The 16,727-nt window shown below is 33.3% G+C and overlaps 1 protein-coding gene across 1 annotated transcript in view; it reads right to left on the reverse strand.

Annotated features, from left to right (window-relative positions):
- Positions 1–9,874: 9,874 nt before the first annotated feature.
- LOC121381625 (integrin alpha-PS1-like) overlaps positions 9,875–16,727 on the reverse strand; it is a 63,132-nt gene continuing 56,279 nt past the window's right edge. The window contains exon 26 of the mRNA XM_041510961.1: positions 9,875–16,234. Coding sequence (XP_041366895.1) covers positions 16,139–16,234 — 96 coding nt within the window. The 3' untranslated portion in view covers positions 9,875–16,138. The remainder of the gene's footprint in view (positions 16,235–16,727) is intronic.

Raw genomic sequence — 16,727 nt, forward strand, 5'->3', positions numbered from 1 at the left:
TTTTTGATACCGATTTGTCTGTCATCTGTCCGTCCACCTGTCCATCCATTCGTCAACTTTTCCTTTGAAATCTATCTTAACCTACAGTTTTGATTGAAATGTTCTGAAACTTGGTAGAATAATCCTTTGAGGCACCCTCCACAAACTAATAGAGAGATATTTTGGAAATTATTAATTTTTATTAAATAGTTTTAAAATCTAAATTGAAAATGTGAAAAGTCTTATCTTCTAGGGTTTTGATCAGATAGTTCTGAAATTTGATACTACGATTCTCTGGGGTAGTCTTCTCAAACTAATAGATATTTTGGAATGTTTTATTGGGTTTTTTTAACTACAACTGATAAAATTGAAAATTAAATAGGTGTTTTGTTATATGATCTAATCAGCATAAAAATCAAAATAGCACTATTATTGGTAATCTGTAATCTGTAGAGTATTTAGCTTCATCGGGCAGGTATTTTAATATATAATCTTGAATTAAATTGTTTGCTTGTCTTTCAGGAAGAATACTCCACAAGGTTGATTTTTTATTCAAAAATAATATTTTAACTTTCTTGTCTTTTATTGAACAGCATTGTAATATATTCCTGGTATAGCACAACTGATTTTGTTATTTCTTTGTCAGATAATATGGTCTTCAATTATGATTCTATTGGGAGCCATATATTAATATTAATAATTTTTATACTTTACATGCATGTATTTGAGTTTTAATGAAATTAAATTTCATTTTATTTTTTGCCTGTGAACTGTTATAAAAGGAATTAATTATGACAGTCACTGTATATTTTTAATTGTGTATTCATCCATCCATCCTTCTTGCCATTTCACTTTCTGTGATATTTATTAGAAAGGAAGACAATGCTTTATTCATCAACTCATTTCTCTTGACTATAGTCATTTTGAAAAGCAGTTACTTCATTGTCATGTTTACCACATTCCAAATTTGATATATATCGGTTGCCTTGTCAATAATTTCCAGTGTTATACAATACATTGAATATTAAATATTTTCTGTATGGATGCAGGAAAACTTTCCATATATTACTGCATATTAATAGAATGTTGTCACACAGAGGGAAAATAATCATTACCATTTCCAAGTGTAACCCTTTGTGGTTGATTTATTTATTCCACATGTACCAGTTTGGTCCTGTGACACATTAACCTCGTATTTTACTGTCTAGATTTAAATATGAAAACCCCCCACCCCAAAACAACCATAACATAACAAAATATTTTCTGTTGGACCCAGCCATAATTTAACCTGTACATAAGCAAGTGTTATTATCTCTTCACTCCTTTATTTTACTTCATCAGCTATACAAATAATCAGTATATCCAACCCTATTCATATAGGTACAATTTTTACATACACTGCCAAATATTTGCATGTATTAACTACTATGTTGAATATATTTATGTCATGTGTTTGTGATCTGCAGTTGTGCCTAAATCTTTGTGACTTAGAATGTATTATTTAAATAAATGTGTGTTTTGTCCTATATTGCCATATGTACATGGGAGCCATATATATAAGGAGCCATATTCATGAAAAAGTGTAACTTTGTGTTTCTCTTACAGTTATGTCTGTCATACATTTAACTTTGTGTTAACAGCACCTTATTCTCGAAGAAGGTCATTAAAATAATGTAAATAATGAAAATAATAATATTGTATTTTTGGCAACATATTTTCATAGTTAATGCACTTAGAGAGTGTTTATCTTTCATTTATTAAAAGCTAGACTCAACAATGGCTCTTCAGTTGTACATTTCTGTTTACTGACAATTTTTCACAAATACGAGCCATGAACCATGCAAGACACACAACTGATGTTGAGACTAGAGACATAATAAAGTAAGAGAAAATGTAGATGGTAGCAGCTGCTGTAGACTGTCCCTGCGTTAACATAATGATGGGTCATACCAGAAGAATCATTGGGGTTCAAGCCAGATCTCATTCTTTGACACAAGTATCAACATACTGACGAATGTAATAGCTGTTAAGTCATCACCTCGCATTACAGGACAACATGCAAAGATATTTGAGTTGTCTTTTGCAGCTGTTATCTACATGACTCAACAGGACAGCATACAAAGATAATTGAGTTTCTTTTGCAGTTGTTATGGACATGACTCGACAGGACAACATACAAAGATAATTGAGTTTCTTTTGCAGTTGTTATGGACATGACTCGACAGGACAACATACAAAGATATTTGAGGGGTTTTTGCGGTTCTCACTAACTAGACATGACAATACAGGATAACATGCAAAGATATCCGAGGTTTTTTTTGCGGTTCTTGTATGCATTGTACATGATCTCATGGTGCAAGACAGTCACTTGCTAGATGTCATAATTGTGCAATGCTTCCTGCATTTTCTTTTTATATTAACATGTTTTAAGCACCATTCATACATCTATCATTTTCTAATATTTGTAAATAGTTACTTGTTTTATCTGTTACATGTTCAACACTGGCAATATGCAGCTGACAGTTTGCATACTACCAGGGAAATAGCTGCAGGTATTTGTAAAGGAAAAGAGAATGACAGCCCCCAGTAAGTCTTCAGCAGGGAGGGCAAGTGATCACTCCCATGCAATAAAAAAATTAATACATTTTATTTGAAACTTCATTTGATTGCTTTTATAGCAGCATTTCTTCATCTAGTGATCTTGAGCCGACCATGATTTTGTTCATGGCAAAGACGGAAAAGGATTGAATGTCACAGTTGTATTGTAGTAGTATCAAAATGTATAGAAGAAATGTAAGAAATTGTTATGTAATTCACAAATGTGTTGATGAATTATTTTCCAAATTAAAAATGTGAATTATAAATGACAAAGACCAGACTTTGCGTATTCTTTGTAGTGAAGAGTCTTCTCATTGCATAAGCACCTGGCAATATTATCATTTCCAACAGTCCATCCATGCAGCCTCCCTCACCCCCATCCCCTCCATCACACAAAGACACATATTTTGAGAATAAGTAATACACTATGAGGAATTAGGAATTATGTTCCAAGTGTTGTAAATCTGAGCCTATGGAGAGGGTTTTACAACATTCATTCACTTGGGACATAATTTGTAACTCTCTTGTAGGTGGGGCGGGACGTAGCTCAGTGGTAAAGCACCCGCTCGATGCGGGGTCGGTCTGGGATCAATCCCCGTCTGTGGGCCCATTGGGCTATTTCTCATTCCAGCCAGTGCACCATGACTTGTATATCAAAGGCTGTGGTATGTACTACCCTGTCTGTAAGATGGTGCATATAAAAGATCCCTTGCTACTAATAGAAAAGAGTAGCCCATGAAGTGGCGACAGCGGGTTTCCTCTCTCAATATCTGTGGTCCTTAACCATATGTCTGACACCATATAACCGTAAAATAAAATGTGTTGAGTGCGTCGTTAAATAAAACATTTCCTTCCTTCCCTTGTAGCTACACATGTAGTTGGTTATTCTCTTTTTTTGACCCATTGTCACTTTAAACATAAAAATCCAGCCGATCCATCAACCAATACCTGTATAACCTTACATGCATTACATGACATAATCTAAGCAATGCCATGGCATAATGGTGTCCTTTTTATAGTCAAAATGTTTAAATACAAAATAATTATTTTTCTATGGTGTTGAAGCTGCTGTATATAGAAATATACCATTTCATGTTTATGAAACAATCAAGTTAAAAATGTTTGGTCAATCTTTGTAGATTGTAGAACAATGGTATGATCATTGAAAGTGAAGTTTTGACCGAAGCAACTTTTGACTCCTTTGTTTCGTAAACATGTAATGGTATATTTTCATAAGCAGTATAGAAAGTAATTATTTACTACTTTAACAATAACCAGTCACACTCGTATTATTTTGTATTGTAAACATTTGACTAAAAAGAATGCCATTATGCCATTAACGTCATGTATTGCACATAGGGTTAAAAGTGAGTGGATAATAAAGATAACTAAATGGCTTTGAGGAGTTGCGGATTATCTGTCACTCATGAATGAATGTTGTAAAACCCTTGGGACAAATAATCTGTAATTTTCATAAATTGCTAGTTAGTAATTTTGACATAGTCTTAGAGGAAACCCGCTACATGTTTTTCATTAGTACGAAGGGATCTTTTATAATCGCTACCCCACAGATAGAATAGCACATACCACAGCCTTTGGTATACCAGTTATGGTGTACTGGCTGGAACAAGAAATACATGTAGCCCAATGGGCCCACTGGTGGGGATGAATCCAAAACCGACCACGCATTAGGTGAATAATTGAATTAAACATTACTTAACATTTTATTGTCTAGATTATCTGGTGTTTGTAATGCCATGAAATGTCTTTTCCATAATTCTAAAAAAATACACGTACCTCTGAGAAGTAACTGTTATGGAAACGAACTCTAGTTGCTTACTAGATGGTATTTTCCTCGTTTCAATATCACAGACTCATTTTCCACTTTATTGTATCGTTTGTAGTTTAACCAAACCTTTTCATGGGTTGGAACTAAGGTCGACAACAGTCACTTTTGGACTGTTGTTTTGGCTTCATACACGATAAATAAAACATATCCAAAAGTAATTTTGTGATATGATATATTTGACAGAAGGTACTTTTTATTTCTTTCATCTTAGGACTTAATATTTTTGTCCAGAATTATGAAAAAAAAAAAAACACCTACCTGTAAACAGCGTCTGCTTGTTATAGAAATTTGACAGGGGTCAAGGTTAGTAGACCAGTTTTTATTTTAATGTGGCGAAACATTGTAATAATATAGCTAATTTTGAATTTGAATGACGTCAGTATTCCAAAGATGCAACTCCTTACAATAACCATAAACTGGGTAAATGACGTTTCCGTTTTAAGAATGCTGAAAAATTTCCAGTGCAAAATTGCTATTGAAATTATTTTTTTTGAACATTACTAATGCACCTAAATATGTTTGAAGAAAATCTTGTGATTAAAACATTGTACCTTTTACGAAGTATGGATTTCAAGTGAAATTACAGTAAGATGTGCTATATTTATTATGTATGAAGCCAAAACAAGGGTGCAAAAAGTGACTGTCATTGACCTTAGGGTCTGTGACTTCAAGGATATAAATACATTGTTTACACCAGGCTGTACTATAGAATCAGTCTGTAGCAAGCACTCACAATCAATCAAATATACTGTAAATCATTTGTCCGAGGTGCAGTGGATCTTAAGATTGATAACCCTCCTTGAATGTTAGGTTTTTCCCATTCTAAGCAGTGTCTTTGTGTTATGGTATGTACGATCCTATCTGAGGGCATGTCTACACAAGTTTTTCTTTAACCTGGGTTAAGCATCTACAGAATGAAAAAATGGAGCTAAATTTAACCAAGGATATTTTAACTCCACAGAGTCGGATATGAATTTTTACCCGAGTCAACTCCAATTGTATATTGTAATGTCTTGACTCTGCGTTAGGGATTAAAAATCTAAAGGATAAACTAAAGGAAAAATATTGGTGATAAAGGAGATGAATAGAACAGGGCCACATATCCATGTTGATAGTTGGATGTTTTTTTATTATTATTATTTGGGGGGTTTTCGGAAACAAAGGGTACTGCATGCTAATATGTCATCATTCTAATTCCATGATGTCACTGGCCAAACACAAACCTGACCTGGAAAAGCAACACAGATTTAACGTGGGTTATTTGTAAGGCTGCCTTTCCATCGATGCCATTTTAGCTGTGTGGCTATCTCTGCTGCTACCAGCCTTGGTGGCATCGTGGTTAGGCCATCGGTCTATAGGGTGGTAGGTACTGGGTTTGGATCCCAGTTGAGGCATGGGATTTTTAATCCAGATACCGACTCCAAATTCCGAGTGAGTGCTCCGCAAGGCTCAATGGGTAGGTGTAAACCACTTGCACCGACCAGTGATCCATAACTGGTTCAACAAAGGCAATGGTTTGTGCTATCCTACCTGTGGGAAGCGCAAATAAAAGATACCTTGCTGCCCGTCGTAAAAAGAGTAGCCTATGTGGCAACTGGGTTTCCTCTAAAAAAAACTGTCAGAATGACCTTATGTTTGTAGTCCAATAGCCGATGATAAGATAAAAAATCAATGTGCTCTAGTGGCGTCGTTAAATAAAACAAACTTTACTTTTATCTCTACTGCTAGGCAGTAAAAATCAAATCAGTCGATTGGCATCAACATCTTTCCATTGACACAGGTGCTAGCTGTGTGACAAGTAAGTCAATCATGTATCAATGTTTATCCAACCCTGCGGGTAGAACTGCAAGGGGTATTAATTCACAAAATTGTCTCATGGAAGTAACCATGTGATAAGGACACTTTGGTGGTATTGTGCAAACCATGCGGGTAGAAATGCAAGGCGGTTAGCCATTTAGCAAAAAAACGCACTAATAGAAAGGAAGCCTAACTTGAGACTTTCTTTTGCAAACTTGTCGTTCCAACCAGTGCACCACAACTGGATAAATCTGTGGTATGTGCTTTCCTGTCTTTGGGAAAATGCATATAAAAGATCCTATGCTGCATTAGGAAAAATGTAGTGGGTTTTCTCCGATGACTGAGTCAGAATTACCAAATGTTTCACAAATAGCCGATGATTAATCAATGTGCTCAAGTGATGTTGTTAAACAAAACATTCTTTTTTTTTCACACCTATATCAACGAAATGTTTTCATTAACATTTATCACTAAATGTCACACAAGCTCATCTGTCAGACTAACAGGTTAAATGATCAATGACAAAGGATTATAAAAAAATATGAGTTTATTGTTATAGATGCATATACAAATACAAACGCCTAACTGCTGATGGTGATAGCCGTACATGTAAGAAAATTGCATATAAAGTATAAGATTAATGTCATTCTAAACCATGTAGACTTGGTTCTAATATAAATAACTGCCTAGCTTACTGAAATAGAATGGTCACTTTAATAATATCTGCTAAACAATTCTGACTAAAACATTTAAGAAAGCTAGAACACCTATACATGTAGTATGTGTCTTAAAGATAAATAATTAGTTGAGGGTGTATGAATTCATTATTTTCAAGAATGTACTACCTTCTTTTACTGAATCACCATTGTTCAAGCTTTACATCAATCAATTTGGGATAAATATTTAAGAAACAAAAATATAGCATGGCATGTTGAAATTACAAAAATGGCAGTCACACTGTACCAAACTGAAAAACAAATTTTCATTCAGCAATCTACCAAATTCAAACTATTACACACTAAACTAATAAAAACAGCAAATGCTTTCATGAAATGATTGTGTATAAATAAATACACTGCAACATGGAATGGAAAGAGTGGAAGGGAAAGAAATAAACTATGTAATAAAATGCAATATAAAGTCTACATGAAAAGACTAACAGTTGTCACAACTTTTAACAGATGAATCAAGTTTCCACTGACAAAATAAATTATTAATGCTAATTTTTCAAATATCAAATTTAAAACTTCAGTTCTAAAATTTAACATTTTCTTTTGTCTGTGTATAATTTGTATTATGTTCTTGTTTAATGTATACATATATAATTAGTAAACAATGGAAACAAATGAACTTTACTGCTAAACAATTAGTTATCAATGTGTTGGTCAACTATAGTGCTGTCGGAAATAGAATAAAAATTATTTTCGTCGATTATTTCTTGCATAATAAACTGACAAGTAAATATGTAAATATTTATTTAATGATAATCTACCTAATTTAGCATTTACTTGTTTAGGATCTCATTGATGTACAAGGTGGGGTTTACTCTTGTAATTAAAAGAAAGATGTCGGTAAACAGGTGATTTGTGCACTTTATTGGAACAGACTATAAGATATTTTGGTCAAGGTGTCAATTTCATTGCTGTTATGTAAAATATGTGAGGGATTGTTTCTGATGATGGTTTACCCCTATATCCCTCTCCAAAACAAAATTCTTTGTAGTCATTTATAAGTAACTTTTCAGCAAAACTGTAAAGAACAATTCTGAGTTTGAGATCTATTATACAGGTATTAAAGGTGCTATCTCAATGTTGCACAATGACAGCAGCTATTGCAAATCATTTTCTTAATAAACTTTTGATTTAGCATTTAAAGAAGACACCTTTAACTATATGCCCATAAATGATTATAGGAAATAATTTTATCTACTAGTAGAAAATACATTGTTACTGGAGAATCTTTATCACAAACAGATGCACACAAATAACTATGATATAGCATCTTTAAGTGGTTGCAAGACTGTGTAAATTTCGAATGTACTTATATTGAATTTATATTCAATAAATATGTTTGTCATAATTCATCATTTATGCTGCAATTTGAAATAATCAGTTAACTTACAGTTTTAAATTAAAAGTTTGTTGAAGGATAAATGAAATTGACATATGATCAAAATATGTTATAGTCTGTTCCAATAAAGGTCACAAATTACCTGTTTACAGACATCTTTATTTTAATTACAAGAGTAAACACCACCTTGTACATCAATGAGAGCCAAAACAAGTAAATGCTAAATTAGGTAGAGTATCATTAAATAGGTATTTACAAAATATTTACTTGTCAGTTTAACATGAAAGAAATAATTGACGAAAATCATTTTTATTCTATTTCCGACACTACTATAGTGTATAAGACAAACACTGTGTACCCTGTAATACAGATTTTCAGTATTAATAACAATCCTCAAACAATGGCTACAAAAATGTTCAAAATTATATTATATTCCATTTGATGAATATTTTCAGAGATCTTAAAAAAAAGATTTACAGATTAAAAATTATTCAAACTTTAAGTATTAAACCGGTGTCCTGATGTGTCGACAGTCTAATGAGGACAAACAAACCCTTCAAACTGAGTAACCTCAGTCGGGTATTTAATATTGTTAATAAAGGACAAACAAACCCTTCAAACTGAGTAACCTCAGTCAGGTATTTGATATTGTTAATAAAAATAAATATCTGAAAATCACAACCCAGAGAAATGAGGTTCTTTAAATTAACAGATGGGGAACATAAATTCATGCAACATGTTGATCACAAATTGATAAAAAAAATTGTTGCTACTTCAATACACAGAACAAATATAACATATATATAAATGAAAACAAAAATACAGTTTTCATACAAAAACGGTTTTTAAGACACTAGTAATAAAAAAACAAAGAAAGAAAAGGGTTCTTGCAATAGCAGTTTTAAAAAAAACAAGGAAAAAAACCACACGTACAAATATAATTTTCTGAATACCATCATAATCACTTTATATGGATGATTAGAATAGATTGGTGTGATACATGTAGTACCAAATGACGTGATACAGCATAATAAATTACACACCTACTTACAGATTAGCTATAAGAAAGTAGAAAATGACAAATGTGAACAGACAACATACAACTAGTGGCAACACACACATGATTAGACCTGCTTTCCATTATCTCCGATTCAAGTACAAGTTTACTGATATTGTACATATACGTAGTATCTTTTTCATACATGCAATTCCATACGCAGAAACAGAAACAGGATCGATCAACGAGTATTATTTCTGCAAGCAAGGCTTCTGCTTGGTGCTGTCATAATGTGGAATGTTTACTGACATCTTCAATCAGAAAAGAAAGAAATGTTTTATTTAACGACGCACTCAACACATTTTATTTACGGTTATATGGCGTCAGACATATGGTTAAGGACCACACAGATTTTGAGAGGAAACCCGCTGTCACCACTACATGGGCTACTCTTCCGATGAGCAGCAAGGGATCTTTTATTTGCGCTTCCCACAGGCAGGATAGTACAAACCATGGCCTTTGTTGAACCAGTTATGGATCACTGGTTGGTGCAAGTGGTTTACATCTACCCATTGAGCCTTGCGGAGCACTCATTCAGGGTTTGGAGTCGGTATCTGGATTAAAAATCCCATGCCTCGACTGGGATCCGAACCCAGTACCTACCAGCCTGTAGACCGATGGCCTGTCACAATGCCACCGAGGCCGGTCTTCTTCAATCAGAAGATCATTGTCCAAATCTTTTGTACTAACTGTACAGGAACAATAGAACATGTTGATAAACGTTCTACTACGTTGTAGGGATCAAAGAAATAAAATTATATTCACAAACATGGAAAAACATTTCTGCAGACGTAAAAAGGCCTTGATTGTAAGTATCTGATATAAGTATTATTAAACATTGATAAAGAAAACAAAGTAATGTGTATAGGAATCTGCCTGTACACAATGCAGATATTGAAAGGTGGAATTGCACACAAGTAATCACGTGTTGAATAGCACTAATGGAAAGCAGGCCTTGGAAGTCTTTATTCACCAAACAGTAACAACTCTGATCAGAATACTACTGAAAACCACCTCTTCCAAATTAATGCATTCAGCTATTATGAAACAAGCAAGTACAATTTCACCTAATCACTGGCCATAATGCATTAACATAGCAAGAAACGTTTCATAAAATCCATTTATCCATTAATATTAAGCATGAAAATCGCAACCTTTCAACTATCCATCAGAAGCTTTAAGTGCCATCTTGCATTTTACATCTGAATGAACCTTGTACAATATACATGTTGATCAAAAACATTCAGAAAAAATCAAGGGGTTTTGGGTTTTTTTTTAAATGTACCTTTTAACTGGGGTGGGAGGGGTGACAAAAATGTGTATGCTTTGTGTAAAAAAAAGGCAATAAAAATATCCTGTGTAAATCAAAAACAATTTTATGACCGAGTATAAGTTGGGTGGGGTTAGCACACACTTTATACCCTAGTGAAAATGATACCTGTGAATGACCCCTACTGTTTGTACGAAGTTGAAACTGAATGTAATGATTACAGGTAATGGAGGAGGGTGTGCTAACGGTGAATGATGAAAGTGAGCCACACTGTCACACAAGGCACACACAGAAAGCAAGCACACAATAAGCTGTACAATGTGGAGAGCGTATCTCAATGCTGGTGTCTGGTCACTCGAAGCAGAAGCAGCAGCTACAGAAACAAAACGAACAAAACTGGCATCATTTTCTCTTTGAATACTTAGCCTGACCTCTGACCAATTGCACTTTCTACCTTATCCAAGTGAACTGATCCAAATATGATAACAGCTGATTGACTAAAAAATCTCCCATAATATCCAGAGCTTCGCTTCCCATGATTTCTTCCTTCTCCTTTGCTCTTATGGTCTGAATATGTTTTGGTTTGCTTTTTGATCAATCCAAGTCATCTGGTTTTGATCTTTGAGTTTGGGTGTTGTTTGGCCATAGATTTAGCAATCCACATCTTTCTCATCCCTATTTTGTTTTTATTTCACATTCTTTATCATTTATTAAGTGTATTTTATTCACACTTTTCAATCTTTACTTGTTTATAATTAACTGTATCCACTATCTTGTTTTGTTGTTAACGTTCATTTTTCAGTGGCTGTTTGTTAATTGGAATCTTTCACTTCGAAGTGCAAATGTGTTTTATATTTTCAGACCGAGATAAATCGGAGGTCAGGCCAAGTTGAAAAGAAATCACATGATCAGTAATGCTATTATAGTCATGTCAAATATCAGCCAATCAAACACTCTGTGTTAAATCATACAGTGTATTGAAAAGTGTGTTCACAAACCATGATGTTGTCGTCACACCACCAGGTGATATAGTGTGGGATTTGAGAACAGGAATCCACTCATGAATGCATTCTTCATTCTTTGTTTATCTCAAGAGTATATTCCATATTCCAGAACACTTTCAAATACACAGATAAAGGTCGTCCAGAACTATCGTCCAGAACCATATAGTTGGTAAATCAACAATAAATTCAAAGAAGGGCTACTTAATCATAAAATTATAATATCTTATGACAATCACTCCAAAAAGTGTTTCACAACACATTTAAAGTTGTGCTGGACATTAGCAAGTGAAGAATTTAAATCCAAATAATTAGCTTAGGATCTCACAATAAAATAAACAAAATGTAAATAGTAAATAATTCTTACATGTGCCAACATAATGTTATGATTATGTTTCAAAACATTAGCACAGACTAATTGGACATTTTATAACACATATACAAACTTAAATTATACATACACATAGAGCGAAAAAACAAACAAAAGTTGGTCTCTGGTCAGACCAAGTTCCAGAATTGATGCCGCAATGTGGCTCTTTTTTTTTTTACAATTCATTTTTTTTTAAAGAATGGATTGCAGACAAAAGATGGGTGTATCTGATATCAAAATAAGGGGCATATTTAAATTGATATCAGAATGCATGTCCTAGTTTATGTGCGATGGTATTTTGGTTCCAAATGCAGTTAGCAAGAAAAGCCTAGGGAAAAAATTGACGTCATACTGCGGGAAATAATTTTTTTTTAAACTGACGCGAAGGGTCAAGATCAACACGTGCTGGACCAGAGACCAGAAATTTATTTTGTTTGGCCTAAACTTGTAATATGAAGAAAACAAAAAGCATATAATGGTGATACAATATCAATATGGCTATTTAATAAGGATTAATTTTAATATTTACTTTTTTTTGTACGTTTTTTTTTCTTTTTTTTCTTTCTTTTACATGGGGTACAGACACAAGCACCAGTTCACAAAAAATGTCACACACTTAATATGTACTGAATATACAAAATGGCATAAATGGAAGAACATCACAAACATTAAAATAATAATATATACATGTACATACAAGTTTTACTACCTAGTTCAATATTTACAGTTCAAACTTTGACCGTCATGGTACTGATATAACAAAAACTGTCCACTATTGTCACATATTTTTAAAAAGCCACAAACGAACATAAAGCTAAGCAAGAATACACCATATATTACAAATACTAGTAGGGTAGGAGAAAATGATGATAACTATAAATATAAAAATTATAATATTACTAGTTAACAGTGTAATTAGAAAATGACTGTATACAACTTGTGCATATAATGTCTTATATACTAAAGTGGGCAATGTGAACCATGATTGTTCTTGGTTAAAGAAAAATATTTCACAAATAAAACAAATGGAAAAGCTTTTTCTAATACAGGATTTCTCACATTAAATGTTAAATCAAGTGCCCAAAATTGTATTCAATAGCAAGTTCTCTATCTTTTACCAAGCACTAAGCAAACTATGTATCAAATGAATGTTTGTTTAACGACACCCCAGGACAAAAATACATATCGGCTATTGGGTGTCACAAACTATGTATCAAACAAATTATCGCATCCTTGATTCAGATAATGATGCATGAAATTTTTAGTTTACATTTGAAAAAAAAACCCAACCCAGATCATAAGAAATGTCCATAGTTAAACACTATACTTACTATACAACAAGTTTGTATGACGTCACAAATGTACAATAACAACACAGTTATACAGCACACTACTAACAAGTCATATGGACTGACGACTTGAAATTTATATAAACCGATCTTCTTCAGTTAAGGCTCACTTTTAAAAGACATTCTCCAACCTTTTAAGCTAAAAATGGAACATGTTATTTGTCCCCTACCAATTCAATCAAGGGGATTATATGTTTGGTCTCTATCTGTCTGTACACTGTATGTATGTTTGTCCATGTCCGTCTGTCTGTCCCAAATATAGTTTTCTGGACTTTTTTCCCCACAATGCCTCAAGATATTAATCTGAATTGTAGTGTATAGCTTTATCAAATACAGTTACTGACCAACTTTGACTTTTATGGGGATTCAGACTATTTTTGACAGTTATGAACTTAGGAGATCTGTATGAAAATTTGAAGTATGTGACCAACTCCATGATGTGTTTTTATTCACACAAGCTTGTATTCAATATGCATAAAACTAAACTACATGATCCTATAGACAATGCACGGAGTAAAACTGAGGTAAATAGCACCATGTTATAACTTAGAGCAGTCATTCATGCAGTCATTCATGACATCTAAGACATCTTTTGTTACATCTCATATATGTATCTTAGACTTCACCAAGTACATATTTAACCCATGTATTAGAATTTGCTATTATGTGGACCATAAGTGAATTTCCACTGGGGGAGGGGGTGGATATCATAATTAAAAATATTTAATATTGATACTGCAAAGCTACAAATGCTCTACTAAAATTTAACAGGTTTGGTGACTGTAAAAGCCATGTTACACCCAAATCCTGAGACAGAATTTTATAGCTGCAAGTAGCTGGGTTTCACTGAGACTGTAACACTAAAAGGCTTTACCTACCTTTCCATGTGCGACACTGTCAAGTAGGGAAAGGCCGTTACGATTCATCGTTGGGCTTCGACCTCCTATGTCATGAAGAGGTTAAAAAACAACACAGCAACACTCCACTGTGCAGTTATGTTGATAGCCAATTAACTGTGTACAACTGATTTATTAATACATACTTCAGAATGATCAGAACATCAAGACACCAAAAGATCACAAGGTTTAGAAGATTCATTGAACAGAATAACAGAATTGAGGGTAATCGTCAGTTTTAAATTTCACAAAGACAAAAAAATCAATAGGACTGATTAAAGAAAAGAGTAGGAATGATTAGGAAAACACAAAATTACTATCCACATACTAAATTACCCTGATGGTACAGAACCTGGGTACACAGGAGCAATGAATTATCGCAATTTACTGATGTAAAGCAATTTTGATAACCAATGAATATTAATCAAATCAAAATGAAGCAAATTTCTGGTATTTACTTCTGTTGATAAACATATGAATATATAAACATAAAATAAAATACTAATTTTCTCTCTTGGACTGGTTGTTTGCACTACAAACGGTGTGATATCAAAATATATTTCATACATAAGATATTGAAGTTAATCACAACTAGAATCATTAAACACAACACATGATGTTCCTGATTTATATTAGGTTGAAAACAAACTTGGAAGAAACAAAAGTGTAATGGGTTATTGTTGGTAAAAGTTTGTTCCTACACCGACATAAAATTAATTATGATCAGCTGGGTTGAGAGGTGGTCATGCAGCTAATTCTGAAAAGTTAAGATTATCATAAGAAAATAGGGGGCAACAACATCACAAAATATTTGTCTTTTTTCTTTAAATATATGCCTGAACCCTCACTTTACCCCACCCTAAAGGTGTGTGTATTGTATCATCTATAATCATGATGTATATACCTCTCCTTATCTGCAAACACTGGTTTTTCTAGGTATTTCTTTCCACTAAGATAAAAGATAAAATAATCACTGCATGGTAGTAGCAGCCGTTTCTTCATCTTATAGGAAGCCCTTGCATTAAAAAAAAGCAACAAAAAAAAAGAGTATTTTTAACTACAAAATTCTGTTCAGTTCCAGATAGCTCAACATGTAACATACACCATAACTTTGGTTTCACTACAGTTAAATATGACCGATGACAAATATTTACATCTGAACTAGGTTCATTTGTGAGCACTTAGGATTGGAAAAACATTAAAAGTTGTAGATTCAAATACACACTAACTAGCTAATATTTCAAAACGCTTCTTAATATATACACATGCAAGTCATTATCCCTACTAGCCATTGTTTAATACACACATAGATACATCACTATTCCAAGTTGTTCAAACAGAGCGAGCAGTCTCAGCAGCATAACAAGTCAATTTGCAAAATCAAATTTAAACATGGAATGCCTAATAAGCATTTTAAACATTAAATCTCTTATATATATAATAATGTCCAAAATAACTGGTGTTCGGAGTTTTTAGTGTGTGTCTTTTCAAATAATATATTCAAATTATTCAAGCAGGACATGTCATGTTATTTTTAATTAAAAGTATATTGCAGCACCTACACATTAAAAATGAGTTCCATGTGTATGCAGTATTCCGAAGAATCAGAAGGTCTAAAGGGCAGTTATGGTATAATCAAAAATCTCTAACACACTAACCACACACCTTACCTATCTATTATAACACAAATGTTTGCAGTGTATCTGACAATTATCTCTGTAAGTTTTTAGTAAGGCACACATTTTAACATTTTGAAACAGACTTTGAAAGCAATTTTTCTTTCATGGCTTTCAGACATCACACACAGAGATGTAAATTCTTGCTAATTTGTCACGAAATCTTACAAGCACACACTGATACAAGGGAATGTTTCAAACTTGATATTGTTGTAACACAGAATTACTAAAAGTTCTGATCGTCTTCCAAATCTTTCTTCTTCTCAACCTCAACTTTAAATGTCTGCATATCCTCGGGCTTTTTCCTCTTGAAAAATCCAAGCTGTAAGAACATTAAAAAGCATGATTAATATGAATATTACTTATGAAAATGATTATGTATATTTGGCCACCGTAAACAAAGCTGGTTTCTCAGTAACCAGACACACTACTTTATTAACAGTTCAGTTGGAGAAACAGTTCTTTTTTATGAACACAACTACATGTATAAAACTTTTTTATATTGTACGGAAACATTTTTGTAGTGTATTGGTTGATAGGATGTTATAAACTGTCATTGTTTTACTTTATATTATATAGAGGGGGGGGGGGGGGGGGGGGGGACATCATAGATGAGAATGCCCTATCCAAAAAATCCTAAAAGTTACAGCAGTTTATTTAAAAAATTGTTTAAAGGACATTATGTTTAGCAGGCAATAAATAATAATGTGTGGCAGTCAAAGACTCCTAGGGAATGGAAGCATGCTCCACCTGGAAAATTTTAAAAATATAATGTCCTGAAGACGATTTCTAGGCATCCGAGTAAAAAAATTACA

This window comes from Gigantopelta aegis, chromosome 9, assembly GCF_016097555.1.
Source record: "Gigantopelta aegis isolate Gae_Host chromosome 9, Gae_host_genome, whole genome shotgun sequence".
Classification (NCBI taxonomy): Eukaryota; Metazoa; Mollusca; class Gastropoda; order Neomphalida; family Peltospiridae; genus Gigantopelta; species Gigantopelta aegis.